Here is a 16947-nt window from a genome sequence, read left to right on the forward strand (position 1 = left end):
TGGCCTCACTCCCCCACATGCGGCTCCCCCGGGGTGTCACGCAGAGCTCGCGGGGACCTGCTGGGAGCACGCGGGGGGGGCTCACACGGCGCCAGCTGGAGGGGCCCAGCACACGCTTCGCCCAGGAGAGCTTATTCCGGGTGCGGCCTGCGCGCCGGGCGAAGGGACGTGCCAGAGGTCACGCGGGCGGCCCGTGGCAGAGGCGGAGGCCGGCCTGCCCCGCCGCGTAAGCGCTGATTGGCCGGGCGGAGCTGAGCCCCGCCCCCCGAGGCTGTCTCCCCCTTCCCCCCACCGCTGCCGAGCGCAGTACCGTCGCCGCCATGCCGGGGCTGCTGCTGGGGGACGAGGCCCCCAACTTCGAGGCGGACACTACGCACGGCCGCATCCGCTTCCATGACTTCCTGGGCGGCTCGTGAGTGCGCAGCCCGGGGGCTCTACGCTCCCTGCCCCTGGCCCTGCGCCTGGCTTGGGGGGCTGCGTGGGGCGGCGGGTGTAAGGGGGTTGTGGGGTGGGGGTAAGTGGGGCTGCGGGGGTAATGGGGGTGGGGGTAAGTGGGGCTGCGGGGGTAATGGGGCAGTGTGAGGAGGGGGTGGGGGGTAAGTGGGGCTGCGGGGGTAATGGGGCAGTGTGAGGAGGGGGTAAGGGGGCTGCGGGAGTAATGGAGGCAGTGTGGGGAGGGGTGGGGGGTAAGGGGGCTGCGGGGGTAATGGGGGCAGTGTGAGGAGGGGTGGGGGGTAAGGGGGCTGCGGGGGTAATGGGGGCAGTGTGAGGAGGGGTGGGGGGTAAGTGGGGCTGCGGGGGTAATGGGGGCAGTGTGAGGAGGGGGTGGGGGGTAAGTGGGGCTGCGGGGGTAAGTGGGGCAGTGTGAGGAGGGGGTGGGGGGTAAGGGGGCTGCGGGGGGAATGGGGCAGTGTGAGGAGGGGGTGGGGGGTAAGTGGGGCTGCGGGGGTAAGTGGGGCAGTGTGAGGAGGGGGTGGGGGGTAAGTGGGGCTGCGGGGGTAATGGGGGCAGTGTGAGGAGGGGGTGGGGGTAAGGGGGCTGCGGGGGTAATGGAGGCAGTGTGGGGAGGGGTGGGGGGTAAGCAGAGTGTATGGGGAAGGGGACTGTGGGGGTGTAACGGGCTGCATGGGGGCGGGGGCATAATGCGTCTAGGAGTCTCCTTCCTTCTCTCGGGGTGAGGGGGTGTTCAGGTGAAGAATCCCCCCAGAGAAGGGGCTGAGCCCTTTCCCGCCGGGGCATCGACAGGGGTAGCTGGGGGACTGGCTTTGGACTCTGCTGGAGTTAAGCAACTCTTACTGCTGAGCTGACTCCATACCCACCAAACTCGGCCTGTTCTGTCTTTCCTCAGCCCCCGCCATCTCCCACCCCTGCAGTGACTCCTCCTGCCCCCCACTTCCTCGGCCTTGCCTTCTGGTGGGGTATCCCAGTGGGGCTGATCCTAGTCTCCGCTCGAGCTACTGCCCCCATAACCTTAATGCAAGGGTGCACAGTGTGGGGGGTGGACCCCCTTGGCAGGGTTAAACTTCATAAGGGGGCTGCAGCACAATTGACTGCTGGGTCTCAGGCTCATCCAGCTCCTTAAAAATGCTGAAATTTGTTATTTTATGGCCGTGTTCACATTTCCGCACCAACTAGTAACGTTTTCACATTCTGCACATTTATTTTCTTACGCCTGCCAAAAGGGCCTTTTATATGAACATAAACCAAAATGTCCGTAGTTTTGAATGACATTAGGCAGGTCACCAGGGGTGGCTGAGTGTAGGGTTGAAAAGTGGGGCAAGACATAAAAATGTTTGCTCACCTCAAAGCATCCACCACATGGGCCAGGCCCAGTTCAGCTCTCACTTGGACCAATGTCGGTCTAGAACAGTGGTTCTTAACCTGGGGTGCGTGATGCTCTTTCCTCTGGGTGCCAGACATGCTAGATTTTTTTTTTGGAAGGCAAATCACCAAAAACACCAATTAAGCACAGGTATGTAAGTACAAGTACTTTGTTTCATCAGACCTATGTATGTATTAACATTATACATTTTTAATGATTACTGTCACATACAAACCAAAAATTTATTTTCAAGTTTTTAAGCTAATTCTAGTGAAATTATCTCACTACGAAATACAGCGTACCGCCACGTTGCAGAGTGTTTCTTGACGCATGCACAGATGATGATGTGGCTGTGCAGTGGCTTTATTTGAATTCAGTTAGCCGCTAACTGTTAGCCCGTCAGTTACAGTTTACTCCCACAGCAAAACTCCACAACATCTCTGGGTAGCACTTGCGTGTTTTTGTATGCCTACTGTACCACTTTCTGTAGTGAGTAATAACATAAAACTATTTTGCATATGTTTAATATGCACTTAAATGTATGTAGGCCACCCATCTCCATTTTTGATTTTTGGGTAAGGGACGTGGGAACATATTTAATTTTTGATAAGGGGTGCAAGAACATATTTTGAGAACCAAAGGGGTGCAGGCTGCAGTAAAGGTTAAGAACTGCTGGTCTAGAATAACTGACTCCATGATGTCCTTCCCGATTTAAACCAGGGTCACTAACAGGAACATTTGATTCCCAGCCTGGGTTTTCATTTTGTTTCTGCTCAGGCTTTTGCTTGTGCTCATAGCATTAGTAAATTTGTTACACACCAGTGTTACAAATGCATCTGATTCCCCTCCGTAATTACACTGAACAACTTGGAGCTGTGCTGCAGGGGAGGAGGGTTTCCGCTGCATTTGACTTGGACTTTCCCCAAAGTTCATCAGGGCCTGGGCTGGCGAGCACCTGATCTGAGAGATATGGACATGCATGCAAGTTGGGAATCGCAGCTCTAGTTTGTAGTGCAGGCAGTGGGGGGGAGGGCATTAAAGAACCTAATTCTGCCTCACGAAAATGAAACGTGGAATTGTCATTACAGGAGGGAAGGCGTCTCGTTTCCCTTCTCTCTTTGTATTGGATGTCATAGAAAAGTGCGTTACCTGTTGTTTACCCTTAAGCATAGAGGTTATTTGCCACGAAAATAAGACTGGAATAAGAACTCACAAGTAAGTAAAAATGCACAAGAAACACTCACACAATAAGGGCAAGGGTGCTTTAAAAAACTTTAAACAGCTTGAACCTCTCTGATCCGGCACCCTCAGGACCTTACTGGTGCAAGATGAGGGCATTTGCTAGCCCACAGGAAGTCAATATCATCTGGCTACATTACCATCACTTTCATTGCTGACCAGGCTCTTAGTAGACATTTGGGGTAAGTTACAACTCAATAACAGCACAGAATACTACAAGCCAGGACTGGTGGCAGGAAACAAACTTTATGGGAAGCTTGGCCACACCCATGATGAGTAGTCCTCTGACTAACTAAAATCATGCCAGACTGTGGATGTTGCCAGATGAGAGTTCCAGATTAGAGAGGTTCAACCTGTAGCTGTCAGCCTGCAGTACAGATCTGATCTGTGATCTCACACAGATATTACTCCTTAAAAATGTTGGCTTGGGAATAAATAGGGGTTGAGCTGGCAAGAAAATGTGGGGTTCGGACCACGAGCCCCACTCTAGCACCGGAGGAACCAAAAGCAACCTCCACTTTTTCTCTTTCCAGTACAGTTGTCCTCCTTTCTTGCATTCTTTGATCTGGTCAAATAGCGAACAATACTCACCTCTTTTAAACTTCAGAGTTAAGCCTTAAATGGATGTGCCTCCTTCCTACAGTTATTTCAGGCATCTTAAGGCCTCTTCCGTAAAGAGGAGCTGCATCACTCTAGTTAAATTGGTCCCCACCTCCACCCCACTGTGAACACTTAAGTAGGTTCATGTTTGTTTAATTCAAACCGTTGTGACTTTTGTACCTTGATAAGCTCTGAGACAGAGGTTACTCCATCAGCTTACTTACGTTCATATTTATCTTAATCATCAGGACTAATGAACTTTTTTAATGCTCTCGTTTGGATGGCCTCCAGAAGCGCATGCAGGCTCAGGGAACTCCCAAGGAACTTGCCTAGCTGAAACCATCTGAATGAGTGCCCCAGAGAAAAGGTGGTGAGCATTCTGCCCTCCAGCCAGGCTGTACCTCTGGGGACACCATAAGGGCCAGCTGCTCCTCCTTTCACAACCCATTGGCCCTCTTCCTTCCACAGTCCTCTCTTTCCTAGTTCTTCCAGCTCCCCTCGGTTGGGGCTCACTCCTTCAGCTTGCAAGACCAGTTGCTGCCTGACCTCTGTCAGGAAAGCAAGATTGTGACAGGTACCTTTGAGTGCTGCATTCCGGCGTGAAGCCCTGCTCTTTTGAAATCAATGGGAATCTTAGGACATAGCTAAATGGGGTTGGGGTTACTCCCAGTTCTGAGTGACGCTCTGTCTTCAGTGCATCTTTTGGAGATGTGCCTTAAGGATGTGACACAAGGAAATGTATTAAATAGGTAAGCAGCAATGACCTGATTTGCCAAGCCCTGTGTGGGTACAAAATCTACATCTCCATCGCAAAAATGAGTGGTGGATATCTGTGTTTGCATCCGCAGATGCAGAGCAGATATCCATGGATTTGCAGGGCTCTACTGATTTGCCGGGAGAGACTGACAGCTGCCCTCAGGCCACTTACTACTTGCCCATTTGGGGACATGAGGCTTAGTCCATGAATGCAGAGAGATTGCTTTGTGACGCTCTAGGCCGTGAATGTTCTATCTGTAGTGAGCATATCTGCAGCCTTCATAAGCTCACGGGTCTGGGTCACGCTACACAGACCCAGTTACAATAGGCTCTTGTAAATGTAGTTGCAGTGCAGAATGTGAAAACAGCGATAGTCTGACAGAACAGAGTGAAAACAACAGCTGCCTTTTTGGGTTTCTGGCCTTCGTGCTGTACATTAGGCAGTACTAGTCAGACTTGGGTTTGCAAACCCTGCAGCAGAATGTTTAAAACAAAACACGCTTTTTCAGTGAAGCTTTTAACTTCGGGGGCTGTGGGGGAGGAAGGCATTCTTCATTTCTACAGAGCCACTTATAAATGCGGAATTTGGGGTCGAGGCTGCCTGGCCATCCCTTGAAGTCTGAAGGGGCTATTTCCAAGTAAGAATACCGTAGGCCAGCTGTTTGCCTGGTCTACAGCTCAAAGCATCATGTACCAGGCTGGTGAAGTCAGGCTGCATGGGACATGGACTATGTCTGTTGCTCTCCCAGTGGAACACCGCACAGGCAGCAGTTAAGAGGCTGGAGGATTTGTGCACAATGGTTGCTGTTCAGTCTAAAGAGCGCGTGTCTTTCCCTAGCACTGGTGAGGAGCACGTGTCTTTGTATTTCATGCTAAAGTGCAGAGTCCACATTGCCAGAACATGTGGTTGGGGCAGTAGCGCTTCTTGATCTCCGCCCACCAGCGTGGGGCTTGGAAAGAACCAGGGTCCCATCTTGGAAGGAGCTGAGTCACTTCAGCCCCTCTGTAAACACTCCAGCATTTTGTGTTGAATTGCTGCTGGCGTTTGTTATTTAACGGGAGATTAGATGGTGGATCTTGAAAGCAGATCTCCATTTTTGTGCCCCGTTCCCCGGGGGAAGGATAAAGAGGGGCCATCGCATTCTGTATTCCAGTTGTCACCTGCTGGTCGATAGTCCCCTGGGCTCCAGAGCCTGACGTGCGTGTTATTAGCCCCTGGGCTGCTCTGACGTGTGTCAGGCCTTGGACAGAGGCTCAAGGTGTAAGTGGCTGGTGGTTCTCTCTTTCTCTCCTCTGGCAACCTGCTCTGGAGGCTTTGGTTATGGGAGCCTTCCTCGCCCCCGGGGGCTCCCGCAGCTTGACAGGCACCCAAGAGAAGGGATGAGTCTATGGGAATGCTGCTGGACCAAGAGTTGAAGCTGTGGGAGACCCGTAGGGTGGCCATATGCTCCCATACCACCTGTGGTGAGGCTGAGCCAGCTGCCTTGGGCACACACAGCTCGTGGAATTTGCTTTCCGTTCATAATCAAACACCCACATCCTGCAGGTCACAGATGCCCCCAGGCTCGCAGGCTGGGCAGAGCTGCTCTTGCACCCTCAGAAGGGTACTGGGGACCCAGCCGGGTTCTCTTCCCTGTTCTGTCCCACCCTTCCTGTGACTTGATGCCACTGAGCCTCAGCTTCTCTGACTGTAGCATGAATGTGCTGCTCCCAGCAGGGGCCAGTGCACCCCTAGGCTCACGGGGAAGCGAGGCTGGGATACTGCTGCTTTCAGCCAGCACCAGCTCCTTAGATCCCACTGACCGTGATTTGGGGGTGGGGCTTGCAGGCAGGACCAGCACACTGAGGCTCCACCCCTCCCCACACACACAGGACCACTCTGGTCACTGCTGGGAAGGGGCTGGCAGGGTGGAGCCAGGGCAAGCGGCAGCCCTGTCCCACCACCAGAGTTTGTGATTGACCAGGAGAGTCCCTGGGTGAGTGCCAATTGTAAGAGCGAGGTGGCATATGTCACACCACAACCTAGAGCTCTGCCAGTGCATCGGCTGTGACGAACTAACATCCTCAGGCTCAGGGCCTCCAGCCGGGCCAGGACTGAGACCCGTCACCTCGCTTTGAAGGGGTGAGCTGCCAGATGAGAGCTGTGGGCCAGGTAATCCAGGACAGTGCCCCTTTCAGGACAGGTGTTTAGGTGACCTCACGGCATTGTCTGGTGTGTACCATAGGCGTTGCTGTTCTCTTGCCTGGTGACAGAACTATAGCAACCTACGCTCTGGGGGGTGGTGTGTGCTGGAGGGGGATCCCTGAGAAGTTGTTGAGTCGCCATGCGTTGTTACGATGACGTGCACTGTGGGTGTCAGTAAGTGGAGAGGTGGAACGGGCCGGTGAGAGTGGATGGGGAGAAGCCTAAAAGCCCAGTGCCTCATTGAGCAAGACTCGCTTCACCTAGGCCTCCTACAGCAACGGCAACCAAAGGAGGTGCCCTCTTAAAGGAGTTCCTTCCTCACCTGCCCTGCATGCCTTCCTCCTGGGGCTAGCCAGTGTAAAAGGCCGTTGGCAGCTGGGCGTTTCCGGGTGTATCCAATGGCTTCCTGGTCTGAATGTGGGCTCCTGCCGTGGCTCTCTTTCAGATGGGGCATCCTGTTCTCCCACCCGCGTGACTTCACTCCGGTGTGCACGACGGAGCTGGGCCGAGCGGCCAAGCTGGCCCCCGAGTTCAGCAAGCGCAACGTGAAAATGATAGCCCTCTCCATCGATGATGTCAGTGACCATCTCGCCTGGGCAAAGGTAGGTGGGGTGAGGAGGTGGCAGCAGGGAGCGGTGGGAGGGCATCTGGTGTTACTGGGGTGCAGGAGTGTTGGGCTGGCTCTAGAGCTTAAGCTTGATAACTCAGCCGTATGCTTGCTCACCAGGTGTAATGTACTCTGCACTCCTAGCTCTCCTGCCTGGGCTTTTAAGATCGAAATAGATCTCTGTTCAGTACGTGCACAACTGCATGTACTCTGCCTCCCCTCTGTTCTGTTCACCCACGACACTGTCCCACGACACCGTCCGAGGCGGGAGGGCCCCTGGCACTGGAAAGCAGAGAGCTGTCCAAGCCACCGGAGGCGAACAGGTTGTGCGCACACAGGCTGGTTGTACCCCCCACCCCACAAAAGTACTTCCGGGGTAGTAGTTACAACAGAGCAAAGGACAAGCGGAGCCGTTGCTTTGAAGTGCAGAGAGCCGTGTAAGTCCCACGACTGGCTGACGTTCCTGCCGATTTCCCTACCTGACCGATGCCTCTTCCTCACCAGCAATGGCTTTTAGACAGTGAGGTCCCCCCGCACCCCCGCCCCTGCAGCCAAATGATCTGACCCTACTAGTGCCGTAGCAGGGTCTGGCGGGCCCGTGTTCATGGCTCTCTTAGGCCACCCGTCCTAACCAGCTGCAGGGGAGGAGGGAAACCATTTGCTTCCATGTTGCCTGCCTGTCTGAACTGGGGCACCATGAGATGCCAGTCTGTAGGGGAGCTGGGTGTTTCGCTGCACTGCGCTGGCAGGCTTAGGTTGCAGGTGGTAGCAGGTGAATGGGAGAAGCAGCTCCTTGCTGCTGGCGAAAGAGCTGCTTGGTCTGGCTGCAGAACTGCAGAAAGCCTGAGGCAGACTCTGCTCATGGGTGCAAGGGCCCTGCGCCTGCTCTGTAAACGCTAGGCGAGGTACCCCAGTGCACTTTGAACCTCTCCTGGAAAGGGCTTGGCTCAGATCCCAGCAGAGACGGATTGTTTCCGAGCACATGGTCTCCTCTCCAGGGAAGCCAAGCTTGGACTGGGGTGGGACCAGCTGTGATGGGGTTCAGGGGTCCCCAAGCTCTGCACCCCATCTGCAGGCAGGAGTGACTCTCACTCAGCAGGAGAGCAGCGGGTTTATTAGCTGACAGGACACAGCGTCGTACAGAGGAGTCAGTGCAGCCGGCAGAGACAGCCAGTCCCATCCATGCTGGGGAGAGGAGGCCCTGAGGGGCCCCCGAAGCCAGGGCCTTGCCCTCTCCTTTGTCTCTGTCTCCCCGAGCCCAGACTTACTGCTTCCAACTCCCAGTTCCAATTCAAACCCCTCAGGCTCCACCTCCCCCTTTGTCTGCAGCCCAGAGGTGTCACCTGGTTGTCTCGGTTACCCCGGCAGGAGCCCCACACGTACACACACGTATCCCCCACTCCATCACCGCAGCCTGTCCCACATCAGGGCTGGGCAGGGACTGTGCAGGCTCCCCTGGCCCAGCTGCACAGCCCCTCAGCTGTCTCAAAGCCCCAGCATATTAAACTGACCGGCTGGGCATTTCTCTGCCCATGTGCCGTGGGCTGCTCACTGCTAGGCTGGCGCCACCTCCTGGCCATTCGGGGCAGAGCTCACCAGGGCCCAGCCCCAGCCCATAGTTACATGCCTTGCCTCATCTCTCTCTGGCAGCCTGCACCTCTTTGTCGCTCCAGGAGCTGCTGCTGCTGGTACCCTGGGAAGAGGAGATGCCTAGAGCGAGCTGGCCTCGGGTGGGGTTGTGAAGTCGTCCCTCGGCGGTGCTAGGCAGGTTCCCATTCGCTGCCTCATAGTACTGCTCCCTGGGTGACTGCCCTGGGAAGTTCCCCTCAGTGGTTCCTTTCCGCTCCACTGCCCTCAGAACATGCTTGTTTAAAAACTAGCTGTGTTCCCCCTGCTGCCTGGAAGCCCCGAGCGCTGCCCACCTCCCCTCGAGGGGCAGCGGGAGAGAGATGGAACTTGTAAGGCCTTGCTCATGCTGGCAGTGAAATTGCACCGGGGGAGAGTTTTCCAGGTCACTAATACCGCAGCTAATTGCTGCATTTGGAGCACGCTGCCCAGGCAGACAGCACACCCCTGAGGTACTTTAAACCGGTCCCGACATCAGCCTGGGGGCCCTGGCTGGTGCTGGATGGTCTGTAGTATTCCAGCAATTCTGTCTGGTGCTTTCTGTCTGAATGTGACTTAATCTGCGCTCAATCCTGTGTCTGCCCGAGCCGGCCCAGCGAGGGTGCTCAGGTAACTTGTTCCAGGTAGGCCTCGCTCAGGGAGCAGCTTTCCTACTACTGCGCTGGGGCTGTGCTGTGTAAGCCCCTTTTCTTGGCACTGAGTGGCCCTGCTGCTGCTGCCGTCACCATGCATTATCCCTGCTTTGCCCGGGTCTGAACTGACTCCAGCAGTGCATCATGGGACCTTCTTAATGATCAGAGGTGAGGCCCAGGGAATTGTACGTACTGACTCATTCGCAGCCATCATCTCCTTGAAAATGACTTAGCTGCACCCAGTTGCTCTATTTACGCCGGGAACGGAAGGTGGCTGGAGCCAGAAAAATCTCGTCCCCTGTGCCCAGCATGGCAGGTTGACGTGTGCACTAAAAATCCAGGAGTGTTGCTGCTGAAATTGGATCTGATTCCCTCCCCCTGCACCCCAAGCCTTCAGACAGCCTTGCTGAGGCCTGTGCTCTGTCCCCGCTCCCTGCAGGACATCAACGCCTACAACGGAGACGAGCCCACCGAGAAGCTGCCCTTCCCCATAATCGCCGATGCGAATCGGAAGCTTGCAGTCCAGCTGGGTATGCTGGACCCCGACGAACAGGACAAGCAGGGGATGCCCCTGACAGCGCGGGTGGTGAGTACCAGCCACGGGTGGGGCACTCGTAGAGCAGGCATGGGCCAGAGCCGGGCTGGACGACACAGTGGCTAATCCCACCCTGCGGCGGTAGCAGGTGGTCCCTCTCCTAGCTGTAACCTCCCTCCCTTGGTGCTTAGCTGTGATGCCACTGGGGGGCCAGTTGTAGCTGGTGGGGGCAGACGTTTGCTTTGTCTTGCTGAGAGAGTGTGAGATGGGCTGGGGTCTGCACTGGGCGGAAGAGGGAGGGTCCCCCTGGAAGCTCAAAACCCATTTTGTGTTGGCCTGTTTCCCCTCCAGCCTGAGCAGTGAGAGACGGTTACTGTCCCCTTTCAAGGTAGAAACCCACAGCGGGCGGCCACAGCAACGCTCCCATGTGCCTGGCCTGTTAGGTGGCCACTTCCCTATGCAGGTGGATGCAGCTTTCCTCTGCAGGAGATGAGGCAGTCCAGCTGGTGCTGCCGTAAGGGGGACAGGCCCCAGGCCCACCTCACAGGAGAGGGGTGCGTGTAGGTAGGAAGGCTGGAGCAGGGATTGCTCTGAGGGAAGCAGTGGGGCCCTTGAAGGGCGACAGGGTCTGTCTTGGTTTTTAAACACCCGCCTCACTGAAATGGGCCTCCCCTGACACTAAGTGTTTGGAGCTGATGTAAATTCTGGTTACTCCTCTGCACGGCTTTCCAGAGTGTCTCCTTATCTCGCTCTGCCCTTCAGGTGTTTGTTTTTGGCCCAGATAAGAAGCTGAAGCTCTCCATCCTCTACCCAGCCACCACTGGCCGGAACTTCGATGAGATCCTCAGAGTGGTGGATTCCCTGCAGCTGACTGTGAAGCACCAGGTCGCTACCCCCGTGGACTGGAAGGTAAATATCGAGGGAGAGCTACAGCGCGGGGCTGTGCAGAGGAGGACAGGAGAGGCCCTAGCACCGCTGGGCCTGTTCAGAGGATATGGGGAGGTTACGCAGTTTTCACACAGGATGTGCTGAGAGAGGGACGATGAGAATCCCTGCGCCGGTACCTGCTGAGGACATGCCGGGAGCTGAGAGATCTCTGACCAGGCTCATCCTAAGTTGGCGGATGGAGATTTCTGTTGCCATGGCTCAGTTTCGCTGTCCTTCTGCTGGAATCTAGGTGCACAGACTGCCCGGAGGCTGGGACTCCACAGCCTTGCGGGAGAATGGGTTGTAATTCCTAACCGGAGGAAAAAATCTCCGCTGTCGCAGTCCCCTAGGAAAGGGAAGGGCCTTTCTGCACACAGGTGTGGAAAGGGGGTGATGACACGGTCTGCGTTGCTCTGGTTAAGAGTCAGGCGTGGCTGGTGTAGTGACTGCCTTCCCTCCTGTTAGCAGCGTGGGCAGAGCGCGCTGGATTCTGTTCCTGCTTTGTGCCTGGTGAGCAGAATTGTTGTGCCAATTTCAGAGCTCACCGCTGCCCTGGTCTGAGGAAAAACCTCCTGCAGACAGACCATTTTGAGTCCTCTAGAGCCCCTCAGTGCCCCATCAGTGGGGTTTTGCCTTCGTCTGAGGAGGGCGACCCGCCTTGTCCTGCTGCAGAAGCTGGCCGTTCTGATGCTGGCCTGTGTTCAGGGGCAGAAATGTCCTCTTATCCTAGAGACCCATTTAGGTCACCTTTAGTGGAAAAATCTTCCAGGTGAGAGAGACGTGCTCTCCCCTGCCCTGGTAGCCCTGGGAAGAGCCATCCCTTTCTCCTCTCACACCCCCCACGCTGGTACTTGGCTAACAGATCTTCTGGTGAGGGTACAATCTGGTCCGGCAGCTGGCACCCATCTGGTGTGTGTGTCTTCATGAACTGGCTAGTGGTGTAGCGTGAAGGAGCATCTCCTGGCTTAAGTCAGAGGTGGATGCTGTAGGGCTGCGATCCTCCTGCCTCAGTCCTCCCTCCTGCTCTGGACTTCCCAGGAGCTGGGGCAGGTGGGATGAGTCGGAGCAGGCACTGGGTTTGTTACATGCTGGTACAGCATCAGCTGTGCTTCCCCCCCAGGACTCCCAAGCTCCCCCTGCTTCCGTTCTGGCCCTCGGGCTGGCCCCCCACATCACTTGTTGCTCCTGAAAAGGTGGTTCTCACTGGCTGGCTTGTCAGCTTCGCCCTGGCAGGCGTTCGCTGAGCTCCCGACACGTCCGTGCAAAGCGCCAGGTTTTGTACTGCTCCCTTGCTGGGGTGCCCACGGACCAGAGAGGAGCGTTTCCCTGGGTGCTTCGCTGGCCCTGCGGCTTGGTGGGAGAGCTGCTTGGAGAGGGAGCTCACGGAAGCTGGGGGCTGTACGGAAGTTCTGCCCCCTTGGGGGAGATGGTAGGGCCGTCTGTAACTGGTCAGGCGGTGGTGTGGACAGTGCTGTGGGGCTGGCGTTGTCGGTCGCCCGTCGGCGCGGCTACACGCAGGATCGCACAGCATCGCAGCTCCGCTCTCAGTCCCAGCTCGGCATCCTGTATGGTGCTGAGCAGGGGAATGGCGCTGTTGCATAGAAACCGACTGGCAAGCTGGTGCAACGTGTCCTCCTCCAGCCAGAAACAGCCCAGCAGGGGAAGGGGTAAAGATGAAGTCCCCCTGCTCTCCCATGTGGGAGCTGCCCAGCTGGCTGCACTGCGCTGCTTTGCTGCTGTAGTGTGGCATGTGTGTTGCACTTGAGTGTGAGCCAGGGGCCAGGAACCTGGCACTCAGCAACTCCCCTCCAAGTGCCGCTGCCTGTGCCTGACAGGCAGAATGACAGCTGCACATCTGAGCCGCACCCAGACAGCTCGGGCATCTATTCGCCCTCCCCTTCCGCCTGAGCGTAGGCAGCACCTTTGGTAGCCGGCGAAGCTGAACACGGCCGTGGGGGCTGTATGGTGACGGAGGTCTAAAACGGGTGGGGAGGGGTCTCAGTGCTGAGCAGGGACCCCTTGTGGAGTCTGGTTCCCTGTCTTCACTGGAACCTTCCCCCTTTCTTCCCAGCCGGGCGAGAGGGTCATGGTGGTTCCCAGCATACCCGACGCTGAGGCCAAAAAGCTGTTTCCTGAAGGAGTCTTCACCAAGGAGCTCCCGTCAGGCAAGAAGTACCTGCGCTACACCCCGCAGCCGTAGAGCACGGCGGTGGCCACGGGGCTTTCGCAGAGCCCTTTGCCTTGGGGGGGGGGGGGTGCTGCAGGGGGAGCAGCTGTTGCAGTAGTTGAGCCAACAGCTGCTGTCCCTTTTAGCTCAGCCGGGTGATTAGGGCCCTGGCAGATGCTGGTTGTTCAGCCACGTGATCAACAGCCTTGTACTGTCTGCGTGAAACCAAAGGGGCTTCAGCAACACAACGTGAAATTCTGTGTCATTCATGGGGCACTCGCCTCGCCTGCCCCTCATGGATCGAAAATGGCACCTCTTCTGCCGGGGGGGGATAGCGCCGAAGGCTTGTTCTCTTGGGTCCCTCCTGTCTCATACTGGGGCGGCTGGTGGGTGAAATGCATCAAGCAGAAGATCCCAGCTTGCAAGGAGCTGCACGCCTGAGAATACAGCTTCAGTGTGACAGTGATTATCAGTCTGAATAAGCAGTCCCCATGGGCTGGGAGGGGTTCTCAGATAGCCCCAGCTACCCTCTGGAAGCCTTTTTAGAACTAAAATTATGCTTTGTCATTAATCAAAAACCTGCCCTGGGCACGTTTGTTACGCAGGCCAATGCTGCCGGTGGGAGGAGGTGGAGGTCTGAGGCTTTGTAACAAACTGTTCCGCACAGGGGGTGTTTGCTTAGACCCTGGCCTGATTTTTGCTTGTGTGGCGCAGGCAGTTCACTAAATAAAGCTGTATTGACCAGGCATGCGTGCGTGTGTGTTATTCCCCCACCCTTCAGCGCTAACACCTGTGCCCTGGAGCCTCCTCCCCACAGAACCAGAGCTGTGGGCTCATGCCAGCAGGGCAGGCTTTGCCCTCCTCGTCCCCTAGTTAAAGGAAGTTGTTAGCTGAAAACACAAGAGACTTGGCAAACACAATTAACAGCATTAGTTACGCACATCTTACCTCTCTACCCTTCCTGTTTGCCCAGGAAAGTGCACTGTTCCCAGGGAGTGGAGGGGCCCAAGGAGCCAAAGTGCTTGCAGGACCCTCCCACTGCCTGGGTACAAAGCAGCAGGGGGTCAGAAAGCAGGGCCTGCAGCTTGCATCCTTCCAGGGCAAACAATAGCCACAGCTGCCCCAGGCTGGAGGCTGCTTGATGTGGCTGTGCAGGAGAAAAGGAGCTGTCAGTCATAAAGCACTTAGGAGGTGAGGTGCTGTAAAGCAAAGGGAGGGCGTGGTTGGTAAATCCCAGTGGCGGGAGAAAGGTCTGTTGGGTTTATAACATCAGCTGTCTTGGCTGGGGTGGGAGGGAAAGGTGGGGTTTAATGCTCAGGGTCAAGGTTATGCCTATCTCATCTACCTGGAAGGGACCTCCAGGGGTCATCGAGTCCAGTCCCTGGCACTCACAGCAGGAGCTGATAGATTTTCTTTTAATCTATTTTCCCCAGATCCCTAAACAACCCTGTCAAGGATTGAGCTCACACCCAGGGTTTAGCAGGCCTGTGCTCAAAGCACTGAGCTAGAATAGTCTCTTCCTACTTCACAACCAGCCAGGCACGCTGGGGAGAGACAGAGTAGCCCACAAGCCAGTGCCACTTTCCTGAGGTGCCTGGGCTTTCCAGCAGCAGGTCCCCCCCAGATCAGTGCTTCAACCCAGCAGGTCAGGCACAGCAAGTTACCAGGGTTTGTCTCCCAGGGTGGGATAGCAGCAGCCTGGTGATGGTCAGGAAGACCAGAGCTGCAGCAGCTTGGGACCCCTCAGCATCAGAGAAGAGCAGGGTGGTCTGTTCCAGGCAGCCCTTGCTTGGCTGAGCTGTCCCTAAAGCTGCTTTTAAACAACCCTGATCAAGAGGTGATGGGCAGAACAGACCAGCTGCACACTTACCAATGTAGCCTAACTGCTGGCACGCTATGGTCGAACTTATTTTAATTGATTGAAAATGGGGGCTGGCCTCTGCTCCAACCAGCAAGGGGTGCCCACCCATGTGCCTTGGCCTCCCTGAGTGCAACAGGGCAGGGCAAACCAGGGAATCCTGCACCCAAGACTCTCCAGCTGCCCTCCTCCGACCTGTGTAAGGCCCCCTTTGTGGCCCCGGCAGCTGAGAGGCACGTTTCCCTACAGCCCAGCCCTCTCTCAGCCTTCCCATTGCAGTGCACCTGCCTGTAAGCCCAGCCCTCTACCCCCAGCACTAGCATTTGGCCCTTGGAGACCAGGGTAGAGATGGGGTGAGTGCGCAGGATGGAGGAAGGCTCTTGCTGTACTGCCTCACGCTTGTAGAGCTGGCCCAGAACGCTTCTCGCGCAAGGTCACAGGAGGAAAACAAGGAAATGAACTTGGCACCCATACAAAACAGAGCCTGGGCCTGCAGCCCCCCTGCTCCCAGAGCTCCTGGGGTAGCAAGGCTGGAGTCTCATGGTGGGATAAGGAAAACAAGCTGGCGGGGGGGTAATAATGAATTTTTCTGGGTTTCTTCAGCTCTGCTTTAAAAGGCAACGAGTGTTTCACTGGTGGGGAAACTGAGGTGTGGAGTAGGCAATGACTTGCCCAAAATCACCTAGCAGACCAGGGGTACAGATGGAACTAGACTTTAAAGGTCCTGGGGGGAGGGGCTAGGCTCTATCCACTAGGCCACCCTTGCCTTATATTGGCTCAGCGCCACCTCAACTTGAGCGTGCCGGCCAGTCGACATTTTAGAGCGCAGCGTTCCAGGCCTGCCCTCTACCACTTTGTGGTGTAATTTCATGACCGCCTCGAGCTTTGAGAGGCACCTTGTCCTTTGCAATCAAGAGCCCAAAGCCCATGTTAACCACTAGACACGACTGCCTTGCAGCAGAGCCCTGCCAAGTTCACAACATCTAAGGCTCCCGGTCCAGTTCTCTGCCTGGTGGAGGGTTTCTGGGTGACTTCTGGAGTTAAAATTCAGTCATCTGCCCTGGGGGAAATCCCTGCACCAGAGAACTGCTTCAGAAGTCACTGCCGCAGATTGACTGCATCATCCCAGGGCATCTGTGTTGGGAGAGAGTGGGGCCAAGTGGGCTGGACCTGGAGTGCTTCAAATGTCTGCCTGGGGTCAATGTCAAGGTGACTGGACGGCGACTGAGGTGCAAAGGAAGGGGGCTGAGGAAGGCCAAAGGAGAGTCGCTCCTCGTGGTAGAGGGGGCCGAGGAGGTTGGTGCTCAGGGCTTAGCACTCTGAAAGGCCACTAGAGAAAGAGCAGCAAAGACAGGCCCCCAAGCGGAGCGGGTGTGCTGGGGTGGCTCACGGCTGCAGGAAGTGAGCCCAGGGCTGAGCTAGGAGAACACGCCGGCCCTTCAGCTTGAGAAGGGACCAGGCATCCTCAGGGGCTGCCACAGGGAGCGGCAGCAGCTGAGGGGTGAGCTCCCTTATTTGTGATGGGGCACAGGGAGTCTGTGCTGGGGGGGTACCTATGTGCCCTGACACCCCCCCATCTGAGACACACCCCAAGGGTTCTAGACCCCTTCCAGTGATCCCTCGCCAGTGGTGGGATCCGAGCAATCCCTGGTTCTCAGGCCCTGCTCAGCCTCCTGCACCCTGCCAGCTCTCCCCATTCCCCAGGGAGGAGACCCACCTCCTGGCCAGCAGAGATCAGCAGCCGGGTTGGGTGAGCCAAGCAGACTCCATGACAGCCCCCTCCTGCTGGCTGAGCACCTGGTTCCATTCCTCCCCCGCCCCCGGTGGGAACACACCTGCTTTGCTGGCACCAGGGTCTGGGACGCTCTCCCTTTCGGCCCAGCTTCCAAACAGGCTCTTCGGGGCGAAGCCCCCAACCTCAGGAAGTTTGGCCATGTCCCAACGGCAGGTGTGTTTTGTCAGACGTGAACAATAATCTCTGAAGAGCAGCAAT

At 56.4% G+C, this 16947-nt stretch overlaps 1 protein-coding gene across 1 annotated transcript; it reads left to right on the forward strand.

Moving 5' to 3' along the window:
* The first annotated feature begins 254 nt into the window (after positions 1–254).
* On the forward strand, positions 255–13842 carry PRDX6 (peroxiredoxin 6). Its single transcript, XM_075003527.1, has 5 exons — positions 255–412; positions 7048–7204; positions 9907–10053; positions 10765–10911; positions 13001–13842. Exons 1-5 carry the CDS (start codon positions 321–323, stop codon positions 13127–13129), a joined length of 672 nt encoding a protein of 223 aa, XP_074859628.1. The 5' UTR covers positions 255–320; the 3' UTR covers positions 13130–13842.
* Positions 13843–16947: the final 3105 nt, after the last annotated feature.

The sequence above is a fragment of the Carettochelys insculpta genome, chromosome 9, assembly GCF_033958435.1.
Source record: "Carettochelys insculpta isolate YL-2023 chromosome 9, ASM3395843v1, whole genome shotgun sequence".
Classification (NCBI taxonomy): Eukaryota; Metazoa; Chordata; order Testudines; family Carettochelyidae; genus Carettochelys; species Carettochelys insculpta.